We start from the raw sequence: 13,828 nt of genomic DNA on the forward strand, positions 1-13,828 counted from the left end.
CTATAACACACACACACACACACACACACACACACACACACACACACACACACACACACCAGGTCGAATTTTGGCTCCAAAAAAGAGACGTTCTTCAGTTCTCAGAAATTTTTACTATTCTCTGAAAATTAATCCAGTTTAGAGTTCTTTATAGAGAAAACTTTAGCTATACAAGAAGAATTCAAAAACGTAACTTTAAATAAAACCAAGTAAATTCTAAGTATCTACAGAGTTATACAAGGTAACATGAAAGAGTGCCACTCCCATATGTCCTCTGATCTTGAAAATGAAGGTGAGTGGTATGGGTGGGCACTGGGGATGAAACTAGAGAAACAGAAGACACAATGGAGAACTGCGTGCACTGCAGAGCCTGCCACTCAGTGGCCTGAGTACACAGAGCCCTATGGTCTTCTAAGACTCAGTTCAAATCCTCCCCACAGGAGGATCCTCTATCACTATGGTCTTGTACCTTGTATATTTTTTAATTTTTTACATTTATTAATTTATTGGGGTCCTAAATGCATGTCGTGGTGCATGTGTAGAGGTCAGAGGAACACTTGCAGGAGTTGGCTCTCTCCTTCTACCATGTGGGACTTGGGGATCAAAGTCAGGTCATCAGGCTTGGCAGCAAGTACCATAATCCACTAAGGCATCTCTTCAGCACAACTTTATCCACTTTTAGTAGACTGTCATCTCCATTACATCATGAGTCTCTTTAAACAACTGTATCTTGCCATCTGACGAAGGCACCTCCCACAAATGGTATCAAGTGGATGTCTGAATAGATAAATCTTTAGCAGTGAAGTAAATGCACATTGGTAGGGGTAAATCATGAAAAAGGATGTAAGGGACTGATCAGGGAGGTACCAACCTAACTGCTTGGGAAGACACTGCAAACATAACAAAATTTAGCTCTTGCCCTTCCATAATGAAAACCAGCAACTGGTATTTGTGGTAATAACAGGTTATTAATGCCATTAGAATCCTCTTCATGCAATGAGCTTGCTAACGCTCTCTAAAATTACAAAACAAAATGCAAATGAAAAGGACAACCCTGATCTATTTTCTCATGTTCCAACCCCCCATTATATACAAAAGGAGCTCAAACGTTATCCTTTAAACCAACAACATAAAACAAAAGGCCTAGATTCAGCTGAATAACACACATAAACAGGCATTCTCAAAGGTCTTACTGAAAATAAAGCACAGTGTTTGGGTTTTTTTGTTGTTGTTGTTTGGTTTTGCTGTATGTGGGCTTTTTTTAACCCTAATAAGAGAATTCTAGGTGAAAATAATAAATAATTTCTCAACTTAAAAAAGGCAACTCAGGATGTGAAGAGATCTTGTGGAAAGAGATTTCATAATATACGTTGCTTGTTTCTAAATACAGCTGAAGCAAACCAAACCGGGAAGTAAGAACACCAGGTTCGCTCTACGATAACAAAGCCTGAAATGATCTCAGGAAGAACCAAGGGGCAGCAAAATTGAAAGTTCTATTGACAAACTGACAAAGTACGCCTACAACATGGATTGCCAAACGCTCTTTAGAGCATTTAAAAAAAAAAACAAAAAACAAAAAAAAACTTCCTCAATTGCTCATCATCATTAGCAAGCGTGAGCTTGTACACTCACTGGCTGTGACCAGCTGGAACAGAGCAGTCTTTGGTAACCGTAAGCCTCCTGCAGTACCCCTGGAAACTGCTCTTCCCACAGGGGTAGGAAAGAGCTGTCACTCACTGGGAGAATTTGCCCCAAAAGGGCAGCAGAGGCTTCTGGCTCCTCTGTCCTGTAACTCTAAAGGAGGGCTGTTCCTTTTGTTTTGCTAGGTTTGATCTGGTCTGTTGTTTATTCTGGAGGTTGAATCCAAGGACTTGTGAATGTTAACGTGCTCCCACCATGCTGCAGATGCAGTGAGAGCTGCTTCTGCACCTCCCCACTCCCAGTAATGGCAGCATATGACACCGAGTCAGACCCTTTGGTTAAAAGCTCAGATTTCCGACGCTCAAGCTCTGCATCTGTACAGCAATGGAATTGTTTTCCTCCCATGAGCTGCTGTGAGAATCAGACAGGGAATGAAGTGCGGCTGGTCCACAAGTGCTCCAGACACATCAGGTGCTCCCTTCCCAGCCTCCCCAGCCCTCTAACTCCCTCCCTGTATCCTCATCCCTCCTGTTCTTGACTCCTCATACAGTGTCAGTGGATCTGTTACTCTTTTATTGATTTCAAAGTTCCAAAAGAAGGCCTGCAAACCTGATTTGTAAGAAGCTGGAACAACTGTGCTAGAGGAGCCCACATGGCCTGTCTGCTCTGCAGATGACGACTCCTGAGCTTGTTGGCACAAAGTGGACATCCACGGACTCTGGGCATAATTAATGCTTCCCATCAGTAGGAGACTCAAACACTACAAATAGTTCACATGTTATTTCACAAATCACAGACTTCAGAACAATATTTTTAAATATGGTTTTATTTTAAAAATCATTTCAAAGTCTCTTCGGCTCTAAGTAAAACTGTTATAATTTAGTGACACCATGTGGCTACATTTTGCTTTGCATTCTTAGAAAAAAGAATGCTCCTCTCTCTGTAGGTTGTTCTGTGCTAGTTCAATTATGATATCAAAGTTTTAAGTAAAGGAACAATTCAAACAGTGTTTGCTAAAACAGCTACTTCTTTAAAGTGGAACCCTTCCCATTTCTTTTACATCTTAAATAGAGCATTTCTCAAATGCTGGAGTTTTCTGATCCCATGAGGAGAGTAAAGGCTCAGCATAAGGGACTAGGAATCTAAAGCCTCCGGGTGAACTGCTCAATTATGCCAGTGTTTGCCTTTAAAAGTAAATAAATGTTATCTGTGCCCAGTTAGGGGGTGGGGGAGGGGTGAACAAAGGCATGCATGCATCCATGCACCATTAGCATGGCAGGAGAGAATGTCTCCATAAATAGAAATGCTTCTTTTCTCATCGGTTCTCTCTCTCCTAGATCTGCAGCCCTGTGTAGGTACTATAATCTAATGAGAACGAGTGGGGGAAATGCTGTAGCTAATGACAGCAGGGATGAGGGTGAACTGAAATGTATGGTGGCAATAAAAGAGATTCAAGTGCCTCATGCCAACAAATGGTACAGTTTTAGTACACATCTAATGAGGCTTCCTACAGAAGACCAACTACATGAGCAGCATTCACCATATACCGAAGAAAGCCTGGATATCCAAAACATAGCCCAGATAATGTCATTTCCCATACCTCGGCGTACAACACCACCACCCTGGCAACCTTACTTAAAAATGCATACCTGCTCCCACTGATCCTTGTTATCATAGGGCCATCTTGACAACAAGTACTTATAAATTTGTGCATACGCCTCCCCCAATGGACAAATGCAGAAACCCTACCATCCATCAGAGTTACAATCTCAGGATCAAGTGCAATGCATAGCACAAAGTAGGTGCTTATTTGCTGAATGAATAAGTGGTGGATGACCAAATGAAGAGGATTGTTTTCCTGAGCTGGTGAGGCATACCTAAATCCCTTTTCTGAGTGAAAACAGAGCCCCTCTAGTGAGATGTTTATCATCACTGAAGGCCTCTAATGCAACCCCTGAGACTAAAAAGGCAGACTGGCAGATGTTCTGCAACACCCTTTCCTTCTTCTGTGACATATTTGGCACGTTATAATTTCTCACTCTAAGAAAATAGGAAGGGAAACAACAGTAATTCAAACAGTCAACAGGAATCAAAGGAAATCACTGTGAAGAGTCAAGTATACACTAGAATTCAGCACAGAGAAACAAGACCTGTCTCATCAGGATGGTAGGCAATCACTGTTAAATGAACGATCCTAAGTTAACTGTCCCAACCTAAACCACCTCTCTCCTCTGTCTGCCTGAATTGACTATTTGATTATAAGGAGTTTTTAAAGGAGTAAAAAAAATATACAGCATTCTTTAGCATTGGATTGAGGAATACCTTTCTAAACAAGATATAAAACTAGAAATAATTTCAAAACATGATCTGACTACCTTTTTTAAAAATGTTAAATTCGAGCCGGGTGGTGGTGGCGCACGCCTTTAATCCCAGCACTCGGGAGGCAGAGCCAGGCGGATCTCTGTGAGTTCGAGGCTAGCCTGGACTACCAAGTGAGTCCCAGGAAAGGCGCAAAGCTACACAGAGAAACCCTGTCTCGAAAAACCAAAAAAAAAAAAAAAAAAAAAAAAGTTAAATTCTATCTGGCAAAAAAGCATCAATATAACACTAAAACCTAATACCAAATCACACAGCACACAAAAGAAAACAATCACACACGTGCACACACACACGTGCACACACATCTATATCAATGCAAAGTTCTTACAAATGACATAGTATGGTTTGCTCTGAGGATGAAGATCGCACATAAACTGCAAGTCACTTTTCCTCGCCTCCAGCTAAGGGTTAAGGATGGGGAGACTATTAGTCTAAGCTTCTGGCCACATACAACAGCCCCCACTTCACACACAAACATTCCTGGCAAGGGTCCAGAAAGAAAGAGTTGATCATTTCTCTCCATTCATCATGGTTGAAAAGATCACTGTGGCCTGGCGCTATCTTATTGCCAGTAGACACAATCTACTATTGTGCAAGGTGAATGCTGCCTGGATTACACTAAACAAGGTATTGGAAAAGCAGACTTAATGATTACACACACACACACACACACACACGCGCACCAGAATCAAAATATACAAAAACTGCTATAAACATTCAAAAATGGGCAAATGATTAGTTATTGATCTACCATTTGCAGGAGGTCTGGGATTGTCGTGTGTGGCCTGATAGTACAGGGAAGCACTCTGAAGGCTTGGCTGCCAAGAAAAGGCATAGTAATCTTAATAAAAGCCACCGTGCCAAAGACAGGACCTTCTCTGATGATCAAACAACAGTTCAGATTCTCCAAAAGTGGACAAAAATAAACTAAATCTCCTATTTACGAGTCTCTACTTTGAACCAGACATCCAGCTCAGTACTTGTCACTGAACTATCAAAGCAAAGTTCCCGAGAGTGCTGTTCCCGTGCTTGATGGGTATGGGTGCCAGGCTGAGGGAGGCACAGATCTACCACATGGCGAGTGTGGGGGGGTGAAGCTAGGATTGCAGTGAGCTCCGTCTACACCACAGCTCAATTTGAGACCACAATGCTCACTCACTTGTACCTGGTCTCAGAGAAAGGTGTAGGCATCGGCAACTCCTCAGTTCATAAAGTAGTTTCAGTGTAACAGACCAAAGCTGCCATCCATTCAGAGCACTCACAACCTCCAATAAGAACCTCCACATTAGTTTCCTGAAGAACACAAACTGAAAATGTAGAGCTGGGCTCCTCAGGGAGTTTGCACCACTCACACCCTCTTAACGAATGCACTGTTAAGATGAAATCGTGAATGCCGCCATGTCAATGCTGAGTTACCCCCTCACCATTACAGCCAGCGCCTTACACCAGGAAACCACACCGTGTACAGAGCAGCTGGTGCACACAATGCACAGTCTAAGCAGTGATTGAAAGTACGATGATGCAGAATCCAGACCCCGTGCCTCTATGAGCTTATAATTTCACTCCCAGAGGCAGAAACCAAACAAGCACAAAGGATACTAAAGAACAAGGGGGACATACAAATACACAAATTAGCTAACAATAAAAACCAAACCCTTCCACACTAAGGAAGTATTTAACTGCAGAGTGAAGTACCTGAGTAGTTCATTTAGAACATTGTTTAAGCAGCCAACAAGTGATTATGAAGGAAAACCAAAGAATCCTTGGATTGTCAATAAAGTCTAATTCTTAGATTCATTTTAAAATACTGTTAGAACAAAAACCTAACCCAAGAAACAGATTTATGAAGAAATGTCATAGATATGCTAGAATGGTTATAATTTCCTACTAATATGGACCCTGAGATGCCTCCCTTTTCTTGTTATCACTGTCTCTAAGAGCCCCTCTGCTCAGATTTGGAGTCTGGAGCTGATGGACTATGGTGGTATAAATGAGAATGGCCCCCCAGACTCATCTATTTGAACGTTTGGTCCTCAGTTAGTAGAACTATTTGGGAAAGATTAGGAGGTGTGGCTTTGTTGGAGGAGGCTTGTAATGGGCTGGGCTTTCAAAAGCTCATGCCATCCATGCAGGGGGTATAAGGGTGAGTGCGGGTAGGTGGGGGTGGTGAGTGGGGGGGAGATGAGGGTGGGTGGTGTGTATGTATACACACACGCTCTAGAAAAAGATGTAAACTCTCAGCTACTGCTCTAGCATCATGCCCGACTGCCTGCTGCAAGCTCTCACCACAAGAGTCATGGACTCACCCTCTGAAACTGTAAAAGGCAGGCAGGAAGGAAGAAAAGTATCAGTGCTCAAGGAAAAGCATAACTTCTAAAAGCTAGAGAGCCTGACTGAAGGCAGGTCTCCCTTTTTCCAGCTGGAGCTGGAAAGGGAAGAAGCACAATGGCTGTCACAGCTGGAATCATGATAACATGTTCTAAGAGTCCTGTTTCTATTGTTTCAAATTACATACAGATGTGCTATCCTTCCAACCATGTCAAATACTTAGAATGGCATGCTGTTTATTTTTTAATCTGCTTCAACCATTACAACCTGAGTCAATGTAGATTTGATCTCTTCTTCCTCCTCCTCCTCCTCCTCCTCCTCCTCCTCCTCCTCCTCCTCTTCCTCCTCAACAGCTCCCTCTCTCCAAGTATCTGGTGGCAGCTCTGAGATATGGAATCTTAACTCAATTTCTGGTCCCTCTTTAAAACTTTCATCTATTCAAAACTCCTCTAGGTAAAAGAACTGAAATATTTCCATCCCTCTTGGGGAAATGAAATTGATTTTCTTCATTTTCACATAGAGGACCCCTGTGTAGCAGTGTTTCGCCCAGCCACACCCATAGTGAACATGGACTAGTGGTGGAAAGGTTTTGTGGCAACCTTGTGCTGAGTTAACCATGAGCTCACAGAGGTGACTCCTGACCAGGAGACTCACCCAGGGACATTCTCATCCGCTTCATGTCAGTCACAACCACAAGTTAGAGAGGACGACAGCTGATGTGGGGAGGCAGGTGAGGTGATGGTAAGAGGGGCCAGCTCCACATTTTCCCTGCCTTCCAATCATTTCTCTTCCCACCATTTTCTGCCTTTAACCTCTTGCCTTAAAGATTATCATCAGAGGGCTCTGTCCAGAGGAAAAATGAACAAATCTATATAATTTTCAGGGAACTTCAACCACCTTTTCCAACTCCCAATTTCATTAACTTAGACATTTTGCAGAACTACAGAAAGTTCAGATAAGGGTTCTAATCTAAAGAAGAATGTACACTATTAGAACAGTAACCTCTCAATACTCTCTAAAACAATCTTCCGGGGGGCTGGTACAGAGTCCTCTGGTACTGACAGATAGGGTGTGAGGACGAACCCTTCCAGCTAAGCTGGCCTTGAGCCTTTGCCCAGTCCCCTTAAAACACTTGCTGTCAGACCCCGCATGACAGCCCCTGGTGCGGACAAAGGCATCCCAAACTCTCCTCCTGGCTCCGAGCACTGCCAGAAGCCTTCAGAAAGCTCTTCCCTAGCTGTGAAGGACAACACTGTCTAACCACAGCTGCCTTCTCTGCTAGACAACAGTGAGTGCAAAGAGCATTTCCAGCTTTCAGGGGTTAGCTGTTTGTCCGCAGTCTCCACATTTCTGCAGGAAAACACAGCACCGAACATGCTGCACAGGTCCACAGTGCATCCACACACTAAGGATATAACTTTCCCTACAGGCTTTTTTGTGTTTGGTTGTTTGTTTTTTTCCTTTTGGTTTTGGTTTTTTGAGAGCAATCTCCCCAAACTCCAAATGTCCTTAAATAAAGATTAAAAACCATTTATTAACAATGAGTACTTACCTGCATACACGAGCTGGAAAATACAACTTTTGCCAAGACCGACATAGGTAATGTGAATGATCTATCACTCTGATCCAATCTAGTTCATCCATAGACACTTCAATAAAGTAGGAATAAGACCTATGAAGTAAAAAGAAAAAAATATGGTACAGTGACAATATAAAATCAAAGTAAAATATTAAAAGGTACCCAAATATAGAATTCACTAATTATATTTCCTGTTTCAAAATCACATTTATCAAATTCAGGTAGCAATGAAAGCTGTATAAAACACTCTACTGTAGCATTTGCCCAATGCTGACATTTCTTCTCAGCTTGTCTTTCCGCCTTAACCAAATGATGAACTAGTTGAGAATGGAATGGAAGATGGTTTTTCTTTACATCGCCAGGAAGCCCTGCCCATGCCACATTAGCAGATTGATAATGCCAAGAGGGAGGGAGGGAGAGACAGGGAAACAGAAGCAGAGCTGGGGTGGGTAGAACAGAGAAGGAACAAGAACAGAGAAGCAGGCGAGTGCCCTTTCCTCCTTCCACGGCCCCTGGCCTAGGTGCTCCCCCCTCCCTTCTCGGCGGGAAAGTAAAATGCAGCAGTGGAATGGTCCTCCACAGAAGCCAGTTCTCTCCAGCCACCTCTCAGTCTCCTACCACACCACACTCAAGAGCAGGCTGCTGGAAAATAAACAACATGGGGCAAAGATAATGCTTGTTTCTTCTAGATGCAACTTGAAACTTGCCAGCTAATAACCTGGCTGTAATGAAAACAGCCCATCATCCACCCCAGTCAGCTGCCCCGGACATTACATGCTAGTCCCATACTGAAAAAATCTGTATTTCCTTGTCATGAGCCAAATTTAAATTTGAGATGCAGTTATTACTTGTACTGTAATATCAACAGGAACAATCTTGGAAGATTTAGGTGACCATAAATGTCAGCCTGCAACCACAGTCGTGGCCAGAAAAGGTCAGCTTATTTTGTGTCATCCCCTCATTTTCTGCTGTCCCCTCAACTCCCATTCATTTTATCGCTCAGTCTCAAACTGGTTATAACCTTTTATTGAACCTCTCTGGGTTATCAGCAATGTGGGATATAATTTTACAACACATCAGAAGCTTTTTGGCTTAGGATTTTGAATTTTTCACCTTTACTTCAAATGTTAGCAATGTTGTGAGAAAAGAACACAGTAAAGCTAAGTCCTCTGTGAATGTAATACAGATACTAAAACAAAGTGGCCTATAAATATTTAACATCATGGAAACAATAAGCAGTTCTTTCAGGTTCAAGCACACTAACCTTTTCCTTTATCATTTTTATACCAATTTCATTATTAATTAGATGAATGAAATATGTAAAGCCTTTAGAATGCCTACCATATACAAGTAATGAAAGTGCAATAAAATTATTATTACATTGCTATTATTAACCAGGGATTCTGGAAATGAGAAATATTAATTAACTCCAACCACTTTGTCAATTATGCACCAAATATCCACCAAGATACATGTGAGGAAATATAGTCTATTTTTAAAGGATTTATTTTAGAGCATGAGTGTGTGCATGCATAGATGTCTGCAGAGGCCAACCAACCTAGAGTTACATGTGGTTGTGAGCCACCCAATGTGGGTGCTGCTAATCAAACTGTAGCCCTCTTCACAAGAGCACTACTGAACTACTGAGCCATAGCTGCAGCCCCATGAAACATATTCTTAATAAAAACTAAACAGAGTTATCTCCTAGGGATCACAAAAACACACTGCACATACAAATGCTGGCTCTCACCTTAAAAAGAGTCCCTCAAACACGGCTCAAATGACCAAAAAAATCCATGGTGGTCACCAGCGTGCTACCAGGATACACTCTTCCTTCCATGTGAGCCTTATCACTATCACCACAGAACCGACAGGCCAAGCCCCAAAAAGGCACAGAGGCTGGGCAGGTCTTAGGCTAAAGGTAAGTAACACTAGAGACCACTGAGCTCTGCTCATCGCTGCCACCACGAATGGACCACAAGCCACAGTGGACCAAAGTATGACAGAGTTGCTAAATGGAAAGCACTCTTAAAGCTGCTGAAAAACTGGGTACAGGCCACGGCCTGAAGCCCATCCCATCTCTTTCACAATGTGATTCGAGTCCAAGGATACTTAGCTATGCACTAAAAGACAATTTCTTCAGCCATGGGATGCTATGTATTTTAAAGGTATTCATAATATCCAATAGTAAGGAATCCAATAAATAATGTTCACTTATATGGAAGGATGCCAGATAACATTTCAAAGCTAATACAGAGTTTTAAATGTAGTAACTGAAACATGAAATTAAAGCCAGGTGCAGTGGGGCACACACATCTGTAACACCAGAATTCGGGAAATGGTGGCAGAAGGAATCCAAGTTTGAGATCAGGCTAGGCAAAGTATTGAAACTCTGCCTCCTAAGGAAGACAAATTAAAAGTAGAGGGAAGTCTTCCATATAGCTACTCAATATTTGGTGAAGCTATGTGAAGATTTTGTAATATGTATATATGTGTATGACACAGACAGATAGATAACAAAGAAACACAGACACATACAAATTTTAATAAGTGGTGGTGAGATTACCAGCAATTTTTATTTTCTTCTTTATGCATTTCTGTATTTTCCAAAATAACCACTTACACAGTGCTTGTATATAAGGAGGACAAAAAGGGGAGTCAGAGATGGTTCAGTGGTTAAGAGCACAGGCTGCTCTTCTAGGGGACCCAAGTTCAATTCCCAGCACAGATATGGTGACTCACAACTACCTGAAAATCCAGTCCTAGGGAATCCATCAACTTATTCTGGCCTCTGAGAGCACTGCACGCACATGGTGCAATACATACAAGCAAGCAAAATACTCATAACACACAAAATAAAATACCAAAAACTTTAAATTCTAAAAAGGATATTTTAAATAAATCTAACTTTTAACTCTTCCCCTAGAAGTAACTAAGAGAAATAGCAGAGTGATCACAAAGAAATAGGCCATTTAAACCTATAAAACCAAAGCAGATGGTCATTGAGCATCTAACAGCCTTTCCCAGTTCCTCTGGGCCACTTCCTTGTTAAAGGGTTGTGCTGGATAGTCTTATGTCAACTTGACACAAGCTAGAGTTAACTGAAAGGAAGGAGCCTCAATTGAAAAAATGCATCCATAAGATACAGCTGTAAGGCATTTTCTCAATTAGTGATTGATGGGGAGAGCCCAGCCCATTGTGGGTGGTGCCATCCCTGGGCTGGTAGTCCTGGGTCCTATAAAAAAAACAGGCTGAGCAAGCCATATGGCGCAAGCTAGTAAGCAGCACTCCTCCAGGGCCTCTGCATTAGCTCCTGCTTCCAGGTTCCTGCCCTGCTTCAGTTCCTGTCTTGATTTCCTTTGATTATAAACTGTGATGTGGAAGTGTAAGCCAAATAAATCCTTTCCTCTCCAAGTTGCTTTGGCTGTGGTATTTCACCATAGAAATAGTAACCCTAGGACAAAGGTGCTCTCTTTCTCAATAACTGCCTCCTTTCTCCAGTGAATGAAGAAGTAGTCAGGGAGAGGAACAAATTAGATGACCAAAAAGTTAGGTCCTCTTCAGCAAATACAACATCAGCATCTCAGAGACAGGAAGGCCTCACCGGCTGTCACGGTCCCACAGGAGGAGGCGTATGTGGTTGATAATGGATGGCTGGCCAAGCTTGATCTCAATGCCAGAGCGGCAGTCATCATCGATGGGATGCCTGGAAAATCCATGATCCAAGTCATAATTTTGAGTGTCACCATCCAACAAGGCTGACTTCAGCTCTCCTTTCACAACCTGGGCTCCATACTTCATAGTTGCGATGTTTTCTTCTGGTACTATAGTCAGAAACAGAGTGGTGGAGCGGTTATTTTTAATTATTCTATATTAGTGAGGGAAAGGAACTTGTAAGCATTTTCGTAGATTCCAGTATTGGCATTTGATTTTAAGTTGCATAGGCAAGTCTATGGAAATGAGGAATATAGACTGTCCACCAAGATTAGGATAGCATTCAGCATTCAAAGTGAATGTCACTACCACATCTATAGTGAGCCAGACACTTAACATTAAGAGACAGTTAACACTAGAAACACAAGTGGTAGGACAAACATATCCTCTCTGCAGAGTTCATTCTGTTAGCAGCTTTAATGTCTGCTGACCAAACACAGCCCATCAGATGACCTGCACCCGCCATGCGAACTGAGGACAGATGTACAGCAAACAGGCCAGATATCTGCTCAGACAAAAGAAGAAGCTCCAGTGTTAGCTGCTGGTAGTCACAGACAGACAAGAGGAATCTATTTCTCAAGCTGAGAAAATAGGATTCTACCTTAAAAGAAAATAAACATCACTTGAGTTTTGTTGTTTGGTTTTAATGAAAATTCAGAAGCTTGTCACCAGAATCAGTATTGTAGTTATTTTAAGCCGCCTCCTCTCTCCAATGAGAGATTAGTGTCTGGGACTTTAAAGTCATCTATACACATCACACTTCACAGGAAAGGAAAATGTCTCCAGGTACTAATACCTAAAACTGGTACTCTCCATGGAAAAACACGAGGCTGCATAAACATGCTCAGAGACCAAGTCATGATTTAAACCAAGGCTGTACTCAGACCCGGATATGTCACTCAGAAGAAATTAACTCTTTCTAAATGTCAGTTTCTTAAGAGGACAATGCCTGTCCCCTACATGTTCTCTGTAAAGGCTCAGAAGATGTTTGTAAAGCATCTACTATGCTTTTTAAAAACTATCATTACTATATTACACATTTGTAAGAGAACTATGCAGGTTTCCCAGAGTGCACATACAACTTGGCTGGATGCTATGAAGGGAAAAGTGAGACATATCGTCAGGTGCACAAAGAAAAGAGAGGAAGGAAGAATTCAGCATTGCAGATATGGTGGTAAATCCGTTTTCTGGAAGTTTACAACGAAGACAGGTAACAGTGACTCCAGAAGAGGACAACAAATGTAGCTAACAGCAGAGGCCAACACTGAAATGACTCGGCCAGACAAACAGAACAAGTACAGCAATGCTCAACAGCTACCGCGGCAACAACTTAGGGCTTTCTGCAGACACTATGATCAGTATCTTATTCTTCACAGACACTGGCAATCACTTCACAAATACCCTCATAGTACTCCTCGGAGCACAGTACAACACTGCCACCATCACAGACGAGACGTGGAAACACCAAAAGCTCGATGGACGGAGTGTCTGTCCAGCAGCCGCAGAGCTGGTGTCAGACCCAGGCAGCCAGGGGTCCCTGCTACTTTAAGGCTCTGACCTCCTTCCTAAGCAAACTCTGATGGGACTGTCACCTCCGGCTCTGACAGTACAAGTCAACACCGAGACACAGAGGGACTTGTGTCAAGTCTCCAAGCTTAGACACTAAAGACAAGCTTCCTTCAGTACTAAAATCTACCAAGCTCTGAATAACACACCAGGTCCAAGAGTTTCTAATGATTACAGCTGAAATCTAAAATAGAAATGAAAGTTTATCGCAAGTCGAAATCTTCTCTTGAAGTTTATTTCAAGAGTACTTGAGCATTTTCTAGCCATTCTCAACAAGTTCATTCCCTGAGAGCATCTTTCACTCTGACATGAAGATCATTTATACAAGTGGAAATTCCCTCATGGTAACTAGAATATGAGTACACTGCTAGATGAAAATATAGCTCCAAGGCATTTCTTTCTTCAAAATCTATAGCTAAATGATGAATTTAGAAGAAAAAGTAATCCTGGAAAAATTTAAATTACAGAAGTATTCAAACCATGAGTATTTTTAGTACCTGTATCTCTCTATCCATGAAGAATAAAACTCTCAAAAAATAAAAGGCAGCAGTAGGGATTGAGCAAGATCATAAATAACAATCAAAATTTTCTTTAGATTTATATTTTAAGGCAATTAAAAAA

The 13,828-nt window shown here is 41.9% G+C and overlaps 1 protein-coding gene across 2 annotated transcripts in view; it reads right to left on the reverse strand.

Moving 5' to 3' along the window:
* Positions 1 to 13,828, reverse strand: part of Btbd9 (BTB domain containing 9) — a 369,270-nt gene that overhangs the window by 307,148 nt on the left and 48,294 nt on the right. For both annotated transcript variants that reach the window (XM_052744486.1, XM_052744488.1), the window contains exons 5-6: positions 11,532 to 11,751; positions 7,901 to 8,020 (exon numbers count right to left, since the gene is read on the reverse strand). In XM_052744486.1, the coding sequence (XP_052600446.1) occupies positions 7,901 to 8,020; positions 11,532 to 11,751 (340 nt within the window). The remainder of the gene's footprint in view (positions 1 to 7,900; positions 8,021 to 11,531; positions 11,752 to 13,828) is intronic.

The sequence above is a fragment of the Peromyscus californicus genome, unplaced genomic scaffold (assembly GCF_007827085.1).
Source record: "Peromyscus californicus insignis strain IS unplaced genomic scaffold, ASM782708v3 Scaffold_19__1_contigs__length_69161282, whole genome shotgun sequence".
In the NCBI taxonomy this organism is placed as follows: Eukaryota; Metazoa; Chordata; class Mammalia; order Rodentia; family Cricetidae; genus Peromyscus; species Peromyscus californicus.